This window comes from Myotis daubentonii, chromosome 3 (genome assembly GCF_963259705.1).
Source record: "Myotis daubentonii chromosome 3, mMyoDau2.1, whole genome shotgun sequence".
Lineage (NCBI taxonomy): Eukaryota > Metazoa > Chordata > Mammalia > Chiroptera > Vespertilionidae > Myotis > Myotis daubentonii.
This window is the reverse complement of record NC_081842.1, coordinates 189,846,092-189,869,698: the sequence shown is the minus strand read 5'-3', so window position 1 is coordinate 189,869,698 and position 23,607 is coordinate 189,846,092. Positions and strand designations below refer to the sequence as shown.

Sequence of the window (23,607 nt, the reverse complement as noted above, 5' to 3'; positions counted from 1 at the left end):
ATGTTTCAGCTGTACCTTACTCTGAGTGGCTCAGTTCTGAGTTTTGTGATTTTTGATTTTGAATTTGTTACTTTTTGAACCTTATTTGTGGGAATTCTTCCAGGCCGAGATCAAAGGCAGATTCCTTCAGAGGATTTGCATTTGCTTCTATCAAGATTGGGTGGGGGACACTACCAATGTAGAACTACCCTAAACAGAATTCTGAATATAAAGCTTTTTAAATCATAATTAGGTGAGAGTCAGCTTATTGTGCATATCAGGGGAAATACTGTTGAATGCAATCCTGGCCCCCGTCCCTTCCCCAGCACTCAATGCCAAGGATAAGAAGCAATTTTCCTTGCACTTCCCTTGGTTAACACCTGGACTTTGCCTTTGCCTCTGCCTCTGTACCTTGGGCCCCGATAGGCTTTGGAATTGCAAGCTGATATTCACAGGGTTTGGCAAAATGCCCTGAAGGTGAATAAAAGCTGGTTTCTTTTCTCTACATACTTTTCTAATTTTCCTTTCTTACTTAGTCTTTGGTCTTGATCATGCCTTATTTTATCCAATGTTTGTTATTTTAAAGGTTTAAAAATATTTTATCCAGTGTTTGTTATTTTCAATGGCATGTTGATCAAGCTATCTATTCTGTTACTCTGGCAGAAATAGAAATGTCTGTCTCTCTTCAGGGCATGCAGGGACAGTTGTATGCAGGGAATTCAGTAAGCCTCTAAATCAAAGGTTATAAACTTGGGACAAAATCCAATGTTTGTTTGGTCCACATAGCATTTAGAAAATAAAAATCAGGAGATTTAAAATAAAAATTTGGATATCTTATTTCTCTTGAGAAAAATTAGAAGACCTTACAATACCGGGCTTGCAATCTTGTTTAGTAACAATTTTCCAAAACTAGGAATAGCAGATGATTTCTTCAGAGTGAACATGTTTTCTTTAGTTGCTCATAATCTTCATCAGTTGTGTAATGTATGCATATGTATACACATACTTATTCCAACTTCTCTCATTCATGTTACCTGTAGACATTTGTGAATCATCCTTGTGCCCAGTATTAGTGCTAATAGACAATTTCACATTTGTTCATCAATTTATTTAATTCTTACATCAAACCTGCAATTTATTCCGATGAATAAATAAAGTTATATAGGTGGTATTATTGCCAAGTTACAGATGAAGTAACTGAAGTTCAGTGAGGTTTTATATGAATTCTTCAAGGTCTCATAGTGCCACAGTTAGAATTTGGCCGTAGAACTCTCTTATTCAATGGACTTTCTGTTTCAGTGCTGTTCTTCACTTTTTTTTTTTAAACACATTAAGCGCCTAGTCCAGTGGTCGGCAAACCATGGCTCACGAGCCACATGCGGCTCTTTAGCCCCTTGAGTGTGGCTCTTCCACAAAATACCATGTGTGGGCGCGCATGTACAGTGCGATTGAAACTTCGTGGCTCATGCGCAGAAGTCGGTTTTCGGAAAGGAGATAGAGGAAACAAGTATACAAGACGAGTGTGGATGGGAGAGTTGGAAGGGGTCAACCTCAGCGAACGTACCTCAATCAGATTGAGGACGTTTTTAGCAAAGGCCAGCTTAGGAGTATCCTAATTAAGTTAATAACAGTGTACCAACTTATATAGTTTAAGTTTAAAAAATTAGGCTCTCAAAAGAAATTTCAATCGTTGTACTGTTGATATTTGGCTCTGTTGACTAAAGAGTTTGCCGATCACTGGCCTAATCAGTCATCAGTGACTGACGCTATACTTTCTGTCCGGAAGACAAAACAGGCTGGGCACTTAACGTGTTAAGCAATGGAATTATTTCAGTGAAGTCTTAGTGAAGTCCAGGATATAAAGCCAATACTGCTTAGATTGAAGAGTAGATGGGTGGGGGACAATTATGTGGGAATGAGAGTCTGCATGCTCAACTTTTTGGTAGCCTTTAGGCATCTCTTGGAACCCCTAGGATTCTACTAAACAGTTTGAACACACTCTGTATAACATAAGCATAACAATTTGTTAAATTTTATGAGTTTTCAGAGTGTTTTAATTAGAATTGTAACATGATTTATAGTTTCATTTACTTTGGAGCATCTGATAAATAACTCTTCTCTATTTTTCAGATTCTCTTTGTGGCCAGATGGGTTTGTATGGACAGGCTTGTCCATCTGTAACTTCATTAAGGTGAGTGCTCCTCTTTTTCTTTATTGGAGCATGTAACATTTTACTTGGGAGATATTTTTACTTACAGCAATATTTGTGGTAATGGGATTTGGATCTTTTAAGTTCTACTTGGTGAATTTACATATGTTCTTATACATGAAATAACATAATTTTATACTTTGTTATTTCTTTTTTTAAAAAACTAATCTCTTGTTTGAATTGGAAAATACAGAGTAAATATTGGTTGCCTTTGTAGAAGATTATTAAATGAGATTAGATGCTAATTTTAATTTTAACCTCTTTCTAAAGGAGGATGTAAACATGTTACCTAGGTAAACACATTACCTAATGTAAAATAGAACTTAGGAATTAAGTTATATACAACCCAGTGGTTTTAGATTTTTTGAAGTTGCCAAATCCTTTACAAGTTAAATTTATGTGAAATCCAGTGAATAAAACAGATAAATGTAGGACTTTTCTGCTTGCTTAGGTTACCGTTTTCTGTCCTCACATTTATCCCCGAGGGGTTGCTGTAGTTCCCAGAGTACAGATTGATAAGACAACCTAAATCTAGTCTGTTCATTGAAATTTTTCAGACTAGAATATGAAGTGTTGATGGCAACACTTACCAGTTACGTGTAGTATTGCAGGTAGTAGTACCATTTATTCATTCAGCATGTTGAGCACCTAATATTTTGTCAGGCACTATTCTAAATGTTGGGCTACAGAAGTGAACATAGCAGATAAAAAATCCTATAATCATGGTGCTCACATTCTGGTGAAGGGACAATTAATGAGCAAGATAAATAAGAAGTATATGTTAGTGACAGGGTTAAGGCGAAAATAAAATAGAGAAGAGGAATAGGAAATACAGTTTTGTTGTTGTTGTTTTTTTCTTTAAGATAGGGTAGCTATGGAAAGCTTTACTGAAAAGTGACATTTGAATGAAGTCCTGAAAGAGAGATGGAATGAGTCGTATCTTGGATATATGGAAGATGTGCATTCCAGGTAGAGGGAATTCAGGAAGTGCCAAGGCAGGAGACTTACTTGTCTTGTATGTTGGAGGTCAATGTGGCTGGAACAGAGTGGTGAAGAGAGCTAAAATTGCCTAGCTTTGGAGGGCAGAGGAGAGAGAGGAAGGATACAAAATTGTTAGAGCCATGAATGTGAAGCCAAGGAATCCTTAGGCTGGAAAGAAATTCTGGTTGTCTAGAATTCCACAAAAGAAAAATGAAGTTGCCTTCGTAGTGTTTACACACTTGAGTTTTCAACAGACCAAGGCTGGCTATTCTTTTACCTTAGTAAAAAACTTTACTCCATGGCATAATGGTATATCTTTCCCTGAGAATGCATCTTCCAGCTTATAATGGAAACAGATGGAGGACCCTGGCACCTTCCCTCCTTCCCCCCATGCTACCAAACAAGGGATACCTGTGTAATTCTGTAAAGAACTTTTTAAAAAGAGTATTATCTTTTTTAAAATTTCCAAAGCTGCTATAGAACTGATTTGAGTTAACGGTTTTTAATGAGTATGGTGGGAAGAGTCATTTTACCCTTTTTTGGGACTATTTAAGACTTTGGATATGGTCATATCAGGACATTTTACAGACTTTGATCTTCCACTGATTAGACTTCCCTACAGATATTTCAGTTGTGGGATATGCTGAAACAAACATATATTAAAGTCACTGGCTGAGATTTTAAATCCCTTTATTTGAATATTTATGTTTAGGTTAAGCTTATATGAAATTGGGTGAAGAATAATATATATCTAACTTTTTTGCTTGATAGAATTATAGAATTGGAAGGGATGACGAAAAAGAAGAGATACCATGAGTTATTTATAATTTGTTCACTGTAATTCTTTGCACAATATTCTAGAATTAAAATTTTTTGTGGATATAGTTATAAATGCTCTAGTATTTAATTAATAAACTGAGAAGCTCCATGACATCTGAGTTGGCTTATTTTCAGCCCTAGCCAGTTTGGCTCAGTGGATAGAGTGTCGGACTGTGGACCAGGGGTTCCTGTGTTGGATTCCGGTCAATGGCACGTACCTTTGTTGCAGGCTCCTCCCTTGCCTGAGCCTTGATCTGAGCGTGTGCAGAAGGCAACCAATCGATGTGTTTCTCTCACATCAATATATCTTGGTCTTTCCCTTTGCCTTCCACTCTCTCTAAAAATCAATGGGAAAATATCCTTGGGTGAGGATTAAAAAAATAAAAATTAAATACATACATCTTTTATTTCTGTAATATTTTATAAAGTCCATTTATGAAACAGAGAAAACCATTGTTTGTCATTGGTTTTTCTAACTGGAAGCCAGTGTTGGTTTAATATATGAAAAAGAAGAAAAGAATGACTAGTTTCTGGTAGTGATGGGGGGACACTGGATTGTTTAAAACCACAATCAATTTTAGTCTACCTTTCCAGAGAGTCTTCCTCAAACCAGAAACATCTTTCTAGAAATAGAGCCAGAACTCATAACTCTCCTATATATACTGCTGCTATATCTAGGAAGTGGCTAGCCTTAAAACAAAAAACATCTGAGTTGGTGGAGAAGAACTGAATATGTGGCTGAGAAAGAGGAAATTGGTAGGCAGGTAGGGGTTTGTAGGCATAGGTAAGAATGGGAATAGACAATTTATGTGTAAGTGAAGATAGGAGGTGGAACGAAAATGTGTGACATTTAAAAGATTTGTTGGGGGCCCTGGCCGGTTGCGGGTTGTGGGTTCAATTCCTGGTCAAGGGCATGCACCTGGGTTTCAGGTTTGTTCCCAGCCCTGTGGGGGTCATGTGGGAGGCAACTAATCTCAATCTCTCTCTCTCACTCTCTCCCCCCCCGCCCCCCCCCATCTCCTATCCCCTTCTACTCTATCTAAAAACAATGGGAAAAGATCCTTGAGTGAGGATTAAAAAATATTAAAAATATTTGTTGGGTAGGAGAGGCTAGTTAGTGGATTAAAATTCTTCTCTCTCCTTTAGATATTTAGGGTAAACAAATTAAATATTGTTTGCTATGAATGATATTGGATCCTTGTTTAATTTGACTGTGTTAGGATTATTTTTTAAATTACATTATTGTATTTTATGATTAAAAGATATACAATGGAATATTACTCAGATATAAAAAAGAATGAAGTTTTACCATTTTCAACAGCATGGATGGGTTGACCTAGAGGGTATTGTGCTAAGTGAAGTAAAGGGAACTAGGGGGAATAACTTAATAACTTGTTCCATCAAACTACTAAGAAATATAGTACAAAAAGATATTTTCTCAGATCTATTTTGCTGCTAGTGTTTATGCAGAATACTTGTATGATGCCAAAAAAAGCCCTAATTTTATAAATCACTAGAGGTCTGGTGCATGAATTCGTGCACAGGTGGGGTCTGGCTGGCCTGCCCTGATTGGGGCTGATGGGGCTGGGCCCGCCCCCTAGTCAAACTCCTGGTTGAACTCCCGGTCGACGGGACAGTTTGCATATTAGCCTTTTATTATATAGGATGTGAAATTATATTAAAATTTATATAGGATTCACAAGTAGGCCTTTTAATTAGAATCAACTACATTCATATCCTGAGTTTAAATAATGTTTGGATAGTGAATACTGGATCATCTATAGCTATTCATTTCCTGAGTTTTGGAGAACAAGAGTGAGAGTTCAGATAATGATGGATACAGTTTCTATCAAACAGTAGAATCTTTAAAAATTTAGCAGAATCCTTTTGGTTCCTGAGTTTGCAAAAGATAGGTTTGAATCCTGAGGTATACCTGTGTTTTTATTTCAAAGTACAGATTCAGTAAGAGCAAAAGCTTACTTAAAAAACAAAAACAAAAGCAATCAAAAGCTTTCCTTGAACATTTGCTTTATTTAGGCAAGTATACACATACCTATAATAATAAAAGTGTAATATGCTAATTAGACCGGACATCCTTCTGGGATGCCGGGGCTGCAAGGGAAGCCCAGGTCTCCTGGGTGCCAGAGGGAAGCAGGTGCCGGCAGCTGGGGTAAGGAAGGCCTACTCTTGCACGAATTTTGTGCATCAGGCCTCTAGTATGTTTATAACATACTTCTTTCACATATTATAGCAATAGACTATTTTTCATCATTTGGTTTGATCAAAGCAAAATAAAATTTGATGACTTTGGGGACTTGTTAAAATGGGGCCTTTTCTGTATTTTTAAACTGGCTAACATGTATTAGAGGATTTATTTTATGGTTCATATGTGTATGTAGCCTGGGATACTGGCTTATCAGTAGCACTTTAAGTAGTTTCTGGTGACATACAACCCCCCCCCCCCACACACACACACGAGATTTCTTCCTCTTGTTATCTTTTTCTATTTTCACCCCTTTTTCACACTAATTTTTTTTTCTTTTTTGTTATGCTTCTTCTTTAAAGATGCCTTTTATTATTAACCCAGTGTATCTGTTTAGAATATGCTAGGGAACATGGATATTTTAGCGCCAGAGAAGCTCATGTGTTATATTAGTGTCCTAGATGAATTTCCTGTTCATCTGTTTCCTCCTGTTGATACTGATGACCCTGCAATTTAGAACAACCAGAAGAGGGTAGATTTGTTTTAAGGCTTCTTGCCTTGTTTCTAGTAGCAGGGTTTGGTATTAATAAGGCAGCTCTGGTATATAGCCTTAGAATCAGATAGATACAGGTTCATATCTCTGCCACATATTACGCATATGATCTTGGACAAGTTACTCCACTTTTACTAATTTTGCTGTTAGAGGATTGTTCATGCTTACCTGACTGGTCTGTTAGGATTCATGGGACTAAGTATGTACATAAGGCATCTAGCATATTTTTTCTCTTTACCAGTTTGCAATAGTAGAAAGCAAAAAGAATCATCATTTTTAGAATAAAAGAGGACAGATTTTATATTCTTTGCTTCAACTCAAGAACATGTGAGAAGAGGATTTCTTTTCCCCCTTTTTCCTATTTTTTCTTTTACCCTAAATTCTTAGATTCTCGAGTATCAGTAATGTCCAGATTTGTAACTGGCCTTCAGGCTAAGGATGTTGCTGACATTTAATATTATATGTTTATTTTTATAATTTTATGCTGTTACGTCTGCCCCACACAGGAACAGAAATAGCTTTTACATTGTCATTGCTATCTTTTATCATTTTTATCAAACTTTTTGGAGTTGATAAAATCTGTTCTCATATTTAGTTTTGGCATGTTCCGATTAAATGAAGGTTAATGAGAAAGTCTCTTAATTTTGACCACTATAGAAACTTTTTCTAAAATGTACTTTGAACTTTTCTGGCTTATCTTCTAAAGTTTTGCTGTCTAATACGGTAGCCACTAGCCTCGTGCATCTACTTAAATTTAAATTAATTAAAAGTGAATACAAGTTTAAATCAGTTCCTCAGTCACACTAGCCACTTTTAGGTGCTTAGTAGCCACATATGCTAGTGACTATCTTATTGAATAGCACACAAACATTTCTGTAATTGCAGAATGTTCTATTGGATACTGCTGGTCTAGCTCACTCTAAATGTAATTTAATCTTTCATCTAATGCCTTAGGGCTTCCATTTCTGAACATCAGGTATTGAAGAGTACCATTGACTGAAGGACATTATAAAAGTTACTTTTGTTACTAAATATTGGCCTTGATAGCATTTAAGGTGCTCTTACTTCTAGACCAGGCATTATTTAAGCATTTTAAAGTATATTAATTAAATCCCACCAACAACTCTATAAGGTCGGTAGAATTATTATTCTCGTTTCACAAACTAGGAAACTGAGATAAAGTTAAGCAACCCAAGGACATGCATTATATTAAGGGACAGAATTGAGATTTATACATAGATCTTATTTTAGTGCCCATGCTCCTAATTACTAAATTTTGCCTCTTGGTTATCAGTATTTGTTATAATTTGAGGCTTTTTCTTAAATGAGGGATACCATAAAATATTCCACTTAATTGATCATACCATAAAAAAATAAGTGCAAAAGGAAAGATCAATGCAGGAAACTGGAATAAATAATATAAAGCTAGTAGCTTAATTTTGAAATACATGTATAAGATTTAAAAAAATCTTGTTATGAAAGGTAGTTTTATTATGGGGATGTGGTGGAGAAATTACATTTGTCATGAATTCATATATGTAGGGAAAAATACTATCATGTAATAGGGAATAAAAATCATCACTGAATATACGGGCAAAGTAAAAGAAGAATCAAATATAAAATCTCTGCCTATCAATGGTGCACATAGTATAAAATATGAAAAATAAAAAAGTTACATGATTTGATTTAGTATGCTGATTTTAGTCAAGTTTGTTTGGTTGCAAGTAAAGGAAATCAGCACTAAATATATCAAATGAAAAAGAAAAACAAAAAATTTGTTTGGAGAATATTGGGGTATTTCACAGAACCCAGGGATAGCTGGATCTCTTGAGGGAACAGAACTTAGGTTCTTAGGAACCTAGGCAGTATACTTGCATCTCTGTTGCTTCTCACTGAATGTAACTTATTTCTTCATTTCTATAAACCAACTTTCTTTTTTTTTGTTTGTTAATCCTCACCTGGGTATTTTTTCCCCATTAATTTTTACAGAGTGTGGGAGAAAGGGAGGGAGGAAAGGGGGTGGGGGGTGGGGCTAGAGAGAGAGAGAGAGAGAGAGAGAGAGAGAGAGAGAGAGAAAGAAAGAAACATTGACTGGTTAGGCCCCTGAATGGGCCCCAACTGGGGCTGGGGATTGAACCGGTAACCCAGGTATGTGCTCTTGACCGGGAATCGAACCCGCGACCTTCCGGTGCTGGGTGGTCCAGCACACTAACCATTTAGCACACCGGCCAGGGCTCTACAAACCAACTTCTGGCATATGGCCATACAATAACTCTCAAGTTCATAGTTTCTTCATTCAGAAGATCAGCCCAAACAGTTCAGTCCTAATTCTAAATTCCTGAGGGAGAAAATTCAGGTGAACAACTTGGGTCAGGTATCAACCCTGGTTTAAATCCTTTAATTTGCTTTCAGGGCAGTGAAAATACTCTGTATGATATCATAGTGGCCGATAAGTTTGTCCAAGCCTGTAGAATGTACACCACCAAGAGTGAACCTAATTAAACTATGGGCTGTGAGTGACAATGATGTGCAGTGGTGGTTCGTCACTTGTAGCAAACATACCATTCTGGGTGGGGAGTTGATCATGTGGGAAGCTGTGCATGTGTAGGGGCAGGGAGCATGTAGTATATGGGAAAACATCTGTACTTTCTGCCCAATGTTGCTGTGAACCTAAAATTGCTCTGAAAGAGTCTTTTAAAATAGAGTTTTAAAAATTAAAGCAGATATGACATAAAAAAAAATCCTTTAATTTGTTGTAGTAATAGTGCAGGCATGGTATAAATACAACTTTCAGGACCCTAGGGATGGAGACCACTGAGAAAGGACATGGTAAACTAGGCAAAACACTACACAAAGTATCTGATACAAACAGCATGTGTCCAGTGTTGGGTTAGAAGTATTCAATTTTAAGAGAGGGCATTTTTAGAGTTCAAAACCCTTTTCTTTTTTTAAAAATATATTTTATTGATTTTTTACAGAGAGGAAGGGAGAGAGACAGAGAGTCAGAAACATCGATGAGAGAGAAACATCGATCAGCCGCCTCCTGCACATCTCCTACTGGGGATGTGCCCGCAACCCAGGTACATGCCCCTGACCGGAATCGAACCCGGGACCCTTCAGTCCGCAGGCCGACGCTCTATCCACTGAGCCAAACCGGCTTCGGCCAAAACCCTTTTCTTATAGTCATGTGGGTAATGAATTTGAGACTTGATTTCAACCTTCAAAGCAAAACAGTATCCTGTGGATTTGAAATGAACTCCTGCTTTAATTTTATTCAGTTTGACAGATGCATATTGAATACTTAAGTGCTCACTAGTATTCAAGATTCTCATAAAAGCAACAACAACAACATAAAAAGGAAAGCAAAAGATTATTCTGCTTTGTTCTAGTTCATACTTGAGATCCTGAAGGATAGGTGCCATGGACAGGACTCTGTTGAAGATCTATGGTGCTGGATAGAGATTTTAAGCATAGGAACTCACTTTCTCAGTTACGTTAATGTTCTTGCTCCCTACCCGGTCACATATTTATGGAGTTTGAAAAGTGACATATTAGCAATATACTAGTAGAAAAGTACAATTCATGGAGGTTATGGAAAAGATGAGACTATTTGGGTAAGTAGAAGCCAAGAAAAAAATAGTGCTTCTTAATATATTTAAAAGTAGGTCTGTAGATCAAGAAATAGAAAATCAAGAAGAGAAGCCCACATAGGATAATGAGAGGAAAACAGGAGTGGAAGCCATAATAAAATGGGGTTAATCATTCATGCTTTACCTTACAGTAGAAATGTAGTTATTTTTGTTTTGACATTAAGAAGAAAGCAATGTGGCTTAAACCAAATTCATGAAGAAAGATTATTATTGCTTTTCAAATTGATTTTTAGACATTCTAAAAAGTATGAAGTGGTCTCTCATTGTGGTTTTAATTTGCATTTCCTTATTGACTAATGATGCTGAACATGTTTTCATTTGTTTATAGGCTACTTGTATGTCTCTTCATATTGTTTGCACATTTTAAAACTTGGTACTTTGTCTTCTTATGATTGCATTATAAGAGTTCTTTAGATATTTGGGATGCAAATTTTTTACTAGAGCAGTTTTCAGTTTTGATAATATCCAACTTATCAATTTTTTCTTTAAGGGCTTTTTCTTTTTATGTCTTGGCTGACTAATACCAAACCGCAAATATTTTGTTTCTTTTTTTAGAAACGCTTTATTGAGATATACTTGACACTGGTGGCCCAGTGCACAAATTTGTGCACATTGAAAGCAAATTAATTAGAAATATTTTAATATCCCTATTTGCCCTTTCTCTATAATAGAAATGTCAACCACATTCAAGATCGACAATGACAGATGGAAACACATGCGTGCAATTCGCACCAGCGAGAGCTTTATATGTATCGCGCATGCACGAGTGTGGTTGCCCCTCACTAACCCCTCTGCAGGCTGGGTCACCCCACTCAGCCTGCTGCTCAGTCGTTTGGTCGCCCCTCACTAACCCCCCTGCCGGCCTGGTTGCCCCACGCAACCTGTTCGGTCGTCTGTTCGGTTGCGGTGGTTGCTTAGGCTTTTATATAGATGGATATTTAAACTAAGTATAAGAAATATTAATAGCAGATTCCATCTAGGTTTTTAAGTAACAGCTGCAAAGATGGCTTTGAGTGTTCTTGTGTCAAAGGGGGACTGGTATTCATCAGTCTTTCCAGCTACTTGGAAACAGATTTCAGTAGGTAGAGTGAGGTTTAAATGCAAAATATAGTATGCATTTAATGACAGGATGTACTAGTAGTTTCGTGGTTAATGCCCCCAAATACTTATTTCCCCTCCCTAAATTGTACTACACTTGATCTTAGCCAAAAGGCCGAGAAGCGATGCCTCCCTAAATTGTAGAGTAAAATATTTTAAAGCTGAGAATAACACATATAGTATGAAAATATCTTTTGACCATATGATCCCTAATTTTGTATCCTGAATGGAATGGAGTTCTATGAGTATGGCTTGTATGAATTTAGAATACAGTTTTATGAATCTAAGATTACATAGTTGTGGAATAATTTGGAGAGAATCTAGAGAAGAGCAATAGGTATATTATGATTTTTGAATCATATTGGGTTGAAGAAGTTCTAGTCTTTAAGTTTTGAGAACAAAGAGCCCAAATGATGTTAATACTATAAAACATATGAAGCATCATTATGAAGAGAACTCTGACCAGCTTTCATTTTCTAAGATAGAATTTAAAGAAATTTTCTTCTCGATAGCAAGGAAGGTTTAGATTAGCCTGCTGAAACTTTTTAAAATTAAAAACAAAAAATAAAAACAACCACAGTGAATTACAAATCTTACAACAGATTTGAATAAGTTGTGAACTTTTCTTCCCTTGGGGATCTTAAAGAATGTTATTAGTCTCCAAAATAAGTAATAACAGGAATTTAAAAAATGAGCTAATGAAGTTCTTTATCTCTGATTTTATGATAAACCAGGGGCCTGGTGCACGAAGATTTGTGCATGGGGGTGGGGGGGGGGGTGGGTCCCTCAGCCCGACCTGCACCCTCTCCAATCTGGGAGCCCTCAGGGGAGCCCTCTCCAATCTGGGAGTTTCTGTCTATCTTTGCAATCATGTGAGCGAATTGTCTGAGACCCCAACCCAGAGGTCTTTTTTCTTTGCTCCATTGGAGATTTCCTAGAAGTTGCAGGATATCTTTCTTTTAATTTTTCCTCGACACTCTGACTTTACTTATGTCTCTCACCTTTGCTCTCCCTTCATCCCCCACGCACAACAGTAACTTGCTCCAGGCTCACTTTGCTGTAGTGTCTAGGACAGGAGTGGGCAAACTTTTTGACTCGAGGGCCACAATGGGTTCTTAAACTGGACCGGAGGGCCGGAACAAAAGCATGGATGGAGTGTTTGTGTGAACTAATATAAATTCAAAGTAAACATCATTACATAAAAGGGTACAGCCTTTTTTTTTTTTTTTTAGTTTTATTCATTTCAAATGGGCCGTATCCGGCCCGCAGGCCGTAGTTTGCTCACGGCTGGTCTAGGAGATCCCACAATGCGTCCGCCACCAGAACTACGATTCCCAGCATTCCTCGTGCTCCCCTGCGCTCTGGGCTTCTGCTTCTGGTCCAGGGGCTGCCACCAGAACGACGATTCCCAGAATTCCTGGTGCTTCCCACGCTCTTGGTTTTTTCGCTGTCCTGCTCCCCCCTCCCCACCCCCCGGCCCCTCGGCGCATGCGCACTGCCCACAGGCCCGCCATGGTGACGCAGAGGGTGTTCTTGCCCCACCCCTGGCTGCTCGGTGCCTGCGTGCGTAGGCCCTGAGTGGCCAGGCCGCTCTGGGCTACGTGTGGGCCTACAGGCTCAGAGCAGCCTGGGTCCTGAGGACACCCGTCCCTGGGACCCAGGCTGCTTGGTGCCGGCATGCGCGCAAAGCGGCCACCCTGCCCCTAGCTGCTCGGTGCCTGCATATGCAAATTAACCCACCATCTTTGTTGGGTTAATTTGCATACTCCTGATTGGCTGGTGGGCGTCATGAAGGTATGGTCAATTTGCATTTTTCTATTTTATTAGTGTAGATAGATCTGAAATCACAATTGTGTTTAAAGATGAAGTTTTCTCACTAAAGGCCCCCCCCCCCCAATTTTGTGTAAGTTGTGAAAATTTATTGGGCAAAAGGAAAGTTGTGAAAGTTGAGTTTTGAAGAATGACCTATTATTTGGATATTGGAGTCCTTATTTTAAATTGTGATTTTTCCATCTGAATTTTAACTGCATTGAGGAATTTTTTCAGCTTCTCTTTTAAAAAGGTCATTACTCAGGACGTTTAAAGGTCCAGACAGTTATTCATACCTTTGTAGATTGTCTCTTTTTCTTCTAAATGGAGCAGAGATCAACTGTGTTATTTATTGAAATTAAAAGATAAATATGAACTTTGATTAGGCTGGTGTATGAAAACTATTTTTTTTTCTATATTGATTAAGGTATTACATATGTGTCCTTATTCTCCCCCCCCCCCCCACCCCCCCACCCCCGCCCCCCTGGTGTCTGTGTCCATTGGTTAGGCTTATATGCATGCATACAAGTCCTTTGGTTGATCTCTCCCCCTTACCCCCACCTTCCCTTACCTTCCCTCTGAGATTTGACGGTCTGATCAATGCTTCTCTGTCTCTGGATTTGTATTTGTTCACAATTTATGTTGTTCAATATATTCCACAAATGAGTGAGATCATGTGATATTTATCTTTCTCTGACTGACTTATTGCGCTTAGCATAATGCTCTCCAGGTCCATCCATGCTGTTGCAAAAGTAGGAGTCCTTCCTTTTTAAGCAGTGTAGTATTCCATTGTATAAATGTACCACAGTTTTTTAATCCACTTATCTCCTGATGGGCACTTAGGCTGTTTCCAAATCTTAGCTATTATAAATTGTGCTGCTATGAACATAGGGGTGCATATATCCTTTCTGATTGGTGTTTTTAGTTTCTTGGGATATATTCCTAGAAGTGGGATCACTGGGTCAAATGGGAGTTCCATTTTTAGTTTTTTGAGGAAACTCCATACTGTTTTCCACAGTGGCTGCACCAGTTTGCATTTGCACTGGTAACTAATTTTGAAAAAAGTAACATCAACTACTTTTTCTTAAAATAGCTTAAATTATTACTTTATACATTAAAAAAAATTTTTTTTTTACATCACATGGTTACAAAATGTAAAGTCAATCTGTAATAGATTTTTTTCATTTATTTTTAGGTGTTCACCATATCTGTCTGCCCCTTTGGGTGCCCAAATATCCACATGTACTCTTCTTATATATAGAACTCGTTCTTTTTCCAAAAAGAGATAACCCAGTTATTATATCTAGCTGAAAAGTCAGGCTCTCTGGATGCAGTCCCTTTCATTAGATCCCAGAGTGGCTGCTTGTTCAAAGACCTGCAAACCGAGTCTGCACTTTACATACCTAGTATATAATGGTGGAGAAGGAATAGGATAACAGTAGTAAACGTAGAAAAGGTGGTAATGGGAAACACTCAGTATGTCACTAGTCCATATCGATTATAAAATCCTACTGGGTAGGAGTGGCAGAGACTTCCTGACAGTGTAAAAAGCTCCTTGATTCTGCTCTTTGGTGTGGCCTTCATTGTTCCCTGTGTCTTCTAAAAGGTTTACCTTATGCAGTATCCTCCAGGGCTACATCTGAGATAGGTATTGGTAAAAATGCCCTTTCTGGGAAATGTATAACTTTTATAGCTTAGTTCTTGTTTATGAGCTTGTTGATGGGTATTATTTTATAAACATAAGAGGCTTTTGCAGTCTAGATTCTTTGTCTTTCCCACCCTCCATACAGTTATCTTTAAAAACTTAGTTTCTAGACTTTTGGCTTTTTTGAGCCAAAGGACCTGCCCAAACATAATGTGAAGACCCTTTGCTTTGTGCTCTGCTTATCCTAGGGATTTCTAACCCTGTTTTGGTACCTCTTCAACAGTCTGGTGAAACCTGTGGACTCTTCTCAGAATAGTGTCTCAAAATTCATAAAACAATATTTAAGAATACCAAGGAAATTAATTTATATTGAAATATGGCTAGCAAAATATTAACTTTGTAACTAGAAATAGACATGCCTTTAAATTTTTTAAAAATGTTTTTATAATTTTTTTTTTTTTTAGTGAGAGAGAGAGAGGAAAGGAGAGGGATAGAGAGATAGAAACACCAATGAGAGAGAAACATTGATCAGCTGCCTCCTGTACACCCCCTATAGGGAATTGAGCCTGCAACCTGGGCATCTGCCCTGACTGGGAATTGAACCACTGAGGCATACTGGCTGGGCTAGATGTTTCTTTAGCGGGGGGAACCTTTTTTTCTTCCAAGGGCCATTTGGATATTTATAACATCACTAGAGGCCGGGTGCACAAAAATTTGTGATGGGGGGGGGAGGGGGGGTCCCTCGGGGGGGTCCCTCAGCCCGGCCTGTGCCCTCTTGCAGTCTGGGACCCCTTGGGAGATAACGACCTGCTGGCTTAGGCCTGCTCCCGGGTGGCAGAGGGCAGGCCCAATCCCTAGGTGCAGCCCCTGGTTGGGCTCAGAGCAGGGCCAATTGGGGAGTTGGGGCGCCGCCCCCTGTCATGCACAGAGCAGGGCGGATTGGGAGGTTGCGATGCCACCCTCAGTCACGCTCAGGGTAGGGCCAATTGGGGGGTTGGGGCACCGTCCCCTGTCACACTCAAGGCAGAGTTGATGGGGAGGTTGTGGCGCCACCCCCTATCACGCACAGAGCAGGGCCAATCAGGGGGTTGGGGCGCTGCCCCCTGTCACGCACAGAGCAGGGCCGATCAGGGGGTTGGGGCGCTGCCCCCTGTCACGCACAGAGCAGGGCCGATCAGGGGGTTGAGGAGCTTCCCCAGTCACTCACAGAGTAGGGCCGATAGGGGAGTTGGCACACCGCCCCCTGTCACACACAGAGCAGGGCGGATCAGGGGGTTGGGGTGCTGCCCTCTATCACCCACAGAGCAGGGCCGATCAGGGGGTTGGGGCACCGCCAGTGTCACACCCAGGGCAGGGACGATGGGGAGGTTATGGCTCTACCCCATCACACACAGAGCAGGGCCTGTTGTGGGGGGGGCGGTTGGAGCTCCACCCTCTATCACCCACAGAGCAGGGCCGATCAGGGGGTTGGGGCGCCTTCCCCTGTCACGAACAGAGCAGGGCGGATAGGGAGGTTGTGGCCCCGCCCCCTGTCACACACAGAGCCACAGGGCGATCAGGGGGTTTGGGCGCTGCCCCCTGTCATGCTGATCCCGGTGCCGGGAGGCCTCGTGGCTCCGCTGATCCCAGTGCTGGGAGGCATATTACCCTTTTACTATATAGAATAGAGGCCTGGTGCACGGGTGGGGGCCAGCTGGTTTGCCCTGAAGGGTGTCCTGGATCAGGGTGGGGGTCCCCACTGGGGTGCCTGGCCAGCCTGGATGAGGGAATGATGGCTGTTTGCAGCTGGTCACACACCCTTCAGGGTGGGGGTCCCCACTGGGGTGCCTGGCCAATCTGGGTGAGGGGCTGAGGGCTGTTTTCAGGCTGGGACTGAAGCTCCCAACTGCTCCTTTTTTTCTTTTTTCTTTTTTATTCTGGGCCAGCTTTAGCTCTGAAGCTCCAGCTCTTAGGCCTCCACTCCTGAAAGCAGGTATCTGGTTTGTTTTGGTTCTCGAAACTCTGTATCAGCTCCAGCTCTGAGATCCCAGCCGGCTGAAAGCTGGTTTCTGGAGTTTTGTTTAGCGTCTGTATTTGTTACAGTGTTTGAAACTGCCAGCTCAGAGGCCTGCAGTGGCAGGCTGGGAACGTTGGAGTCCTCCGTCACTGAAGCAAGCAAGCTTCATGCTAGTTTCAAGCTGCCTGGCTGCTGGCCGCCATCTTGGCTGACAGTTAATTTGCATATTGCCCTGATTAGCCAATGGGAAAGGTAGCGGTCGTACGCCAATTACCATGTTTCTCTTTTGTTAGTGTAGATTCTTGGATCATACAAAATTATCAACTTAAAAATTAGCCTGCTATATTTGGTCAGACATTTAATTAACTCACCCCTAATGCCTTTGTATGGCCAGACCAAATGATTTCGTAGGCATTATATGGCCCACACATTGATGTTCCCCACATGCTGCTTTAAAGTAACACATGAAATAAGAAAAGATCTAGGGGCAAGTCTAATGCATTCATAATTCTGAAGTAGTTGATGAGTTTAAATAAAAATTTGAGCTTCTGTGACATTTGTCATTTGATAAAAATATTTTTGTGATTTTTATTGATGGCAAAATCACAGACAGGTACTGTTAATGGTACTGTTAGTGATTTGGTGTCTACTTTCATAATTAAAGGACATGCTAAATTTCAGTTACAAGTTAGTGGGGGGATAAAGAATTTATTCTCTCCATCCAAGTTCATTTACCTCTTTCAGCTCCTGAGGGAATGATGGCTCTGTGAGGCTATTTGAAACAATAGTTTTGGGTGGAAAGACAAACACCCTTAAAACATTGCTTTTGTGTGGCAAAGTACCAGTCTTCTCTACTGCTAAGTCTGCAGTTTTGCAGCTAGTACTCAGTTACTTTAGTTTGCTACTTCAGAAGCAGTTGATGTTTTTTCAACCATGCAAGGCTTCAAATAATAGGACTCTTAGCTTAAATTGCAGACTATAGGCAGGGAGTACCTCACTTGGCATTTTCTCCATCTCTGCTTGCAACTCTAATTGAAATTTATTTCTCTCTTGGACTTTAAGTGGCAAGGAGCTAACACATGCCAACATTCTAAATTTTCCCTACATTTCTCTTCTTGCTGTAGTCTTGGTTGGCATATGGTTTGCTTGCCAGCCTCTATGGATGACAGTTTGATCAAATTCTTCATCACTGTTTAATAAGTGTCTCCAGCTTTCTAACCTGTGCTATCAGAATTCTTAATGTTTGCCTTATCCACTCTTCCCTTAAGAGAATATCGTATATGAGGTTCTATTACTTGTATCACCCCACTTGCATGTGCCAAATTTCATGTTTGTTAGGAATTGCATTCATCCACTGATAGAGATTTATAGTACCTCACCATATAAAAAGTCTAGACGAGCGGTTCTCAACCTGTGGGTTGCGACCCCTTTGGTGGTCTAACGACCCTTTCACAGGGGTCGCCTAAAACCATCCTGCATATCAGATATTTACATTACAGTTATGAAGTAGCAACAAAAATAATTTTATGGTTGGGTCACAACATGAGGAACTGTATTTAAAGGGCCAGAAGGTTGAGAACCACTGGTCTAGACGGTAGGTAGTTCAGGGCTAGGATGACAGCTTCATAATTGCTTCACACAAAAACCAGGGACCAAGATTCCTTATCTCTGCTTCCATATCCTCAGTGTGTGGTTCCATTCTCAAAGGTCACCTTATAATCCAAGGTAACTGTTCGAGCAACAACTTTTGATTTTTAAAAAAATATATATTTTATTGATTTTTTTACAGAGAGGAAAGGAGAGGGATAGAGAATTAGAAACATCGATGAGAGAGAAACATTGAACAGCTGCCTCCTGTACACCCCCCTCTGGGGATATGCCTGCATCCAAGGTACATGCCCTTGACTAGAATCGAACCTGGGACCTTTCAGTCCGCAGGCCGACGCTCTATCCACTGAGCCAAAATGGTTAGGGCGGAGCAACAACTTTTGTGTCCACATTTCGGAAAGCAGGAAGGGCAGAAGGCGCAATACCATCTGTAATAAAATTGAGGTTGTATTCCTGAGGAAGAGGTAAAAACAGATATTAGGTGTTTTTAAAAACAGATTAGGCAATTAGTAGCCTTTGCCACATACCTTGCTTCTAGTTGCCTTGAGTGCCGAGATGCTGTAATAAAAGTTATATATAGTATAAAAATATGTATATATTAAAAGTATGTATAAATCTCCTGAAATGCATGTGACCAGAATTCCTGCTGTGCTAATTACAAGGATTTCCTTTGAGTTCTCAGTTCAGTTTCTCACATGTTGCCAAGCCTTAAGATGTCTGGAATTGAGTGTGAGGATTCAGGAACATCTAGGTCAACAACTTCATTACCTTTATTATTCTTATTTCTTTTATTTTCCTTGATGTCTTTCTCTTAACTCCATCTAGGGAGCTAACAATATCTACCCATTTCCCTATGTTTGAAAATATCCTATCTAATAAAAGAGAAAAATGGTAATTGGCGTTCGACGATACCCTTTTCATTGGCTAATCAGGGCTATATGCAAATTAACTGCCAACTATGATTGGCAGTTAACTGCCAACTATGATTGGCAGTTAACTGCCAACTATGATTGGCAGTTAACTGCCAACTATGATTGGCAGTTAACTGCCAACTATGATTGGCAGTTAACTGCCAACTAAGATTGGCAGTTAACTGCCAACAAGATGGCGGCTAATTTGCATATGTAGGCACAATGCAGGGAGGCGAAAGGGAAAGCAGGAAGAAGCCCCCTTCCACTGACAGTGATCGGAAACCCAGGGGGGAGCTAAGAGCTGGGGGGCAGGGCAAAGGCGGCCCTGCCCCCCAGCCATGATCGGAGAATCAGGCGCCTTTGCCGCCCTGGCCAGTGATAGCAGGAAGTAGGGGTGGAGCCAGCGATGGGAGCTGGGCACGGTCGAAGCTGGCAGTCCCAGGAGCTAGGGGTCCCTTGCCTGGGCCTAAAGCGAAGCCCACGATCGTGGGGCGGCTGCAGCTGCGGGTCCCCGCTGCCCGAGCCGGACGCCTAGGCCAGAGGCGTTAGGCCTGGGCAGGGGCGGAGCCTGCAGCCGCGGGGAGCTGGGGGTCCCCTGCCCAGGCCTGACACCTCTGCCGGAGGCCTCAGGCCTGGTCAAGGGGCCGATCCGGTGATTGGTGATCGGAGGGTGATGAGGGTCAACTCCTCTGGCCGAGGCATCAGTCCTGGGTGGGGGGCTGAGCCAGGGATTGGGGGGATATGATGGTCCCCTTGCCCAGGCCTGAAGCCTGGGTCAGAGGCGTCAGGCTTGGGTGGGGGGTGGAGCAAGCGATCAGAGGGAGATGGGGGTCCCCTGCCCAGGCATGATTCCTGGGCCAGAGGCCTCAGGCCTGGGCGGGGGCCAGAGCCAGTGATCAGGGGAAGATGGGGGTCCCCTGTCCAAGCCTGACACCTCTGGCGGAGGCGTCAGGCCTGGGCAAGGGGCCAATCAGGCGATCGGAGTGTGATGGGGGTCTACGCCTCTGGCGGAGGCATCAGGCCTGGGCAAGGGGCCGATCCTGCGATTGGAGGGTGATGGGGGTCAACGCCTGAGGGCTCCCAGTATGTGAGAGGGGGAAGGCTGGGCTGAGGGGCACTCCCCTCCCCACACACACCCAGTGCACGAATTTCGTGCACCGGGCCCCTAGTCCTTAATAATAAGCCTTGGCTACTCCTTGTGAGTCAGGGAAGTTGCTGAGAGAGGCCAAGCAATGTGCTAAAGTATTTGCTAAAAAGCATATTTGGGGTCATATCACAGACAGTGTTTCACAGAGTGGAATTAGAACCCTCTCTCCTCTCCCTGTGTAATGACTTAATGTTGAGTTCTTATATCTTGATGCTCTTTTACCTTTTCATTTTAAGCAGAAAAAATTCCTCATGGAACTTCTTTTAAGCAACAGATACCATCATAGATTTAAGAACTTTGAATATAAGTTTGCTTTCTCCCACAAGTAACGTTATCTTTTTATCTTTGTCTCCATCTTTTTATTTTTCTCTGCTATTTAAGTAGAACTATGTTCCTGTATAATACTTGCTATTTGTCAATCTGTGTCCTGAGTTATACTTTTTTTTTTTCAATTCATAAAGGATTTAGATCCTATGATTATCCTTACTTCATGCTGTTGAGTCCTCTTTTCTTTCACCTCTTCCTTTTAGCTTTTAAATGTGCAAGGTCTCACTTATTTGGGGAGGAGCACACCCCATGTTCATTGGATAGTCACTGTTTTAATCACTTAACCATTTTTGATCTTTTACCTACTATGTTACTAGGCATTGAGGAAACAGAAAAGAATAAGAGCGTATCTTCCAAGGAGTTCATGGTCTTATGGGAGAAAGATAGGTAAAGATAATTATAATTCTTTATAAGCCCTGTGATAGAGGTATTTATATTCTATGGGAGCAGGATCTAGGTCAATTTAGGAGGTAAAGGATGGGAAGAGTGAATTGACCAGATTTTCTGGAGGGGGAAATGTTTGGGGATTAGTCTTGAAGGAAAAATAAAAGCCAGCTAGGCAGAATAAGAGGAAAATAGCATTTTAGAAAGGAATACTTTTATTCCTTATCTAAATATTTTTCAGAGCTCGGCTGGTGTGGGTCAGTGGTTGAGCATTGGCCTACGAACCAGGAGGTCATTGTTTGATTCCCAGTCAGGGCACATGTCAAGGTTGCAGGCTTTATCCCCAGTAGGAGGTGTGCAGGAGGCAGCCGATCAATGATTCTCTCTTATTCTTGATGTTTCTTTTCTATCTCTCTCTCCCTTATCCTTTCTGCCTGAAATCAATAAAAATGTATTTAAAAAATAAATATATTTTAGATAACATGTACCTATATAGTGCTAAATAGTATATGAAGAACTAGTGCAGTGATGGCGAACCTTTTGATCTCAGTGTGCCAGCATTTTGAAAAACCCTAACTTAACTTTGGTGCCATGTCACATATAGAAATTTTTTAATATTTGCAACCATAGTAAAACAAAGATGTATATTTTTGATATTTATTTTATATATTTAAATGCCATTTAACAAAGAAAAGTCAACCAAAAAAATGAGTTTGCGTGTCACCTCTGACAAGTGTGTCATAGGTTTGCCATCACTGAACTAGTGAATGGTTACTATCTTTAATGAGGAGGGTGCGGGAAGAGGGAGTGAGGGTAGAAAGCTTAAGCCTATGATGCAATCCTCCTATCCTATATAATAAAAGCCTAGGTGGCATCACGTGACGTTGTCACAAGATGGCCACCCCCCGTCATTACAAGATGGCTGCCACAAGATGGCCAACAGGGGAGGACAGTTGTGGGTGATCAGGCTGGCAGGGGAGGGCAGTTGGGGGCAACCAGGCCTGAAGGGGAGGGCAGTTGGGTGCAACCAGGTTGGCAGGGGAGGGCAGTTGGGGGCGATTGGGCCGGCAGGGGAGTGGTTAGGGGGCAATCAGGCAGGCAAGCGGTTACGAGCCAGCAGTCCTGGATTGCGAGAGGGATGTCCGACTGCTGGTTTAGGCCCGAAACTGGCAGTTGGATATTCCCCGAGGGGCCCCAGATTGGAGAGGGTGCAGGCTGGGCTGAGGGAAACCCCCCTCCCATGCATGAATTTCGTGCATCGGGCCTCTAGTATAATAAATGCCTAATAGGCAAATCAATTGAATGGTGGAATAACTGGTGGAGCAACCAGTTGCTATGACGCACACTGACCACCAGAGGGCAGACGCTCACCAAAGGAGCTGCCTCCAGCCCACGGACCCCAGGCCAGCCAAGGTGGGTGCCAGCAGGGGCCCCCGATTGCCCTGCCGGTCACCCACAGATCGGCCCTGATCTCCGGCCAGGCCTAGGGACCCTCCTCATGCATGAATTATGTGCATCGGGCTTCTAGTTATACATATAAAACAGCGTGATAGTTGAAAATGAAGAGTTGAGATCCCTATTCCCCCTCCCGCCAATTTGGAATGTATAATAGGAGAAAGAACAATTGAAAGTTTTTTGGCACGGTAACATGAAAAACAATACTGACAAATTTCTCTTGGAGTATATGCATAACTCTGGAGATGACTAGCAGGGAGGAGTGGTGAGAAATCATTATCTAGGAGGCCAGCTAGGAAGATTTTGGAATGAGGAGGTAATGAAGGCCTGACATTTCTTAACCAGATTTTCATAACCAGATTTCTCAGAACCTCTCATGCTCTTTTAAAATTTACTACCATCTGTTCTTTTATACAAGTGGACTTCTGTCATCCCTATTCCACTAAGAGGTTTTTTTTCTAAAGTTACTGACCTGGGCAAATCTAATGGCCATTTTTTGTGTTCTCAACACTTAATGGAGAACCACTGCAGCGACTAGCCTAAGCATCAACAATGGAGGCACTTTTTTACTTCCCCACCAAAAATATATAAAACTTAATGAACTACAAACAGAAGCCCAAGTTTTTCAGAGTCTAGATTTAAAGGAGATTTTGTAGTGAACTTCAGATCTACACTAGCAGAACTGATGAAAATAAGCACAACAATGGAATAATTCTTCCTCATGATGTCTTTGATAATTAGGCATCATCTTGCCAGCCTATTTAGATCTTAACTTCAAGTTTTAGCTCAACTTCTTCCTTCTCTACCTCTTAAGGCTTCAGTCACTGTTGTCC

The 23,607-nt window shown here is 41.1% G+C and overlaps 1 protein-coding gene and 1 pseudogene across 8 annotated transcripts in view; one reads left to right on the top strand and one right to left on the bottom strand.

Moving 5' to 3' along the window:
- The window catches only part of FOXJ3 (forkhead box J3), a 133,241-nt gene that overhangs the window by 25,075 nt on the left and 84,559 nt on the right, over positions 1-23,607 (top strand). For all 8 annotated transcript variants that reach the window (XM_059689785.1, XM_059689788.1, XM_059689792.1 and 5 more), the window contains exon 2: positions 2,110-2,170. In XM_059689785.1, the coding sequence (XP_059545768.1) occupies positions 2,127-2,170 (44 nt within the window). In that variant the 5' untranslated portion in view covers positions 2,110-2,126. The remainder of the gene's footprint in view (positions 1-2,109; positions 2,171-23,607) is intronic.
- Positions 11,483-11,619, bottom strand: LOC132231977 (U2 spliceosomal RNA; annotated as a pseudogene).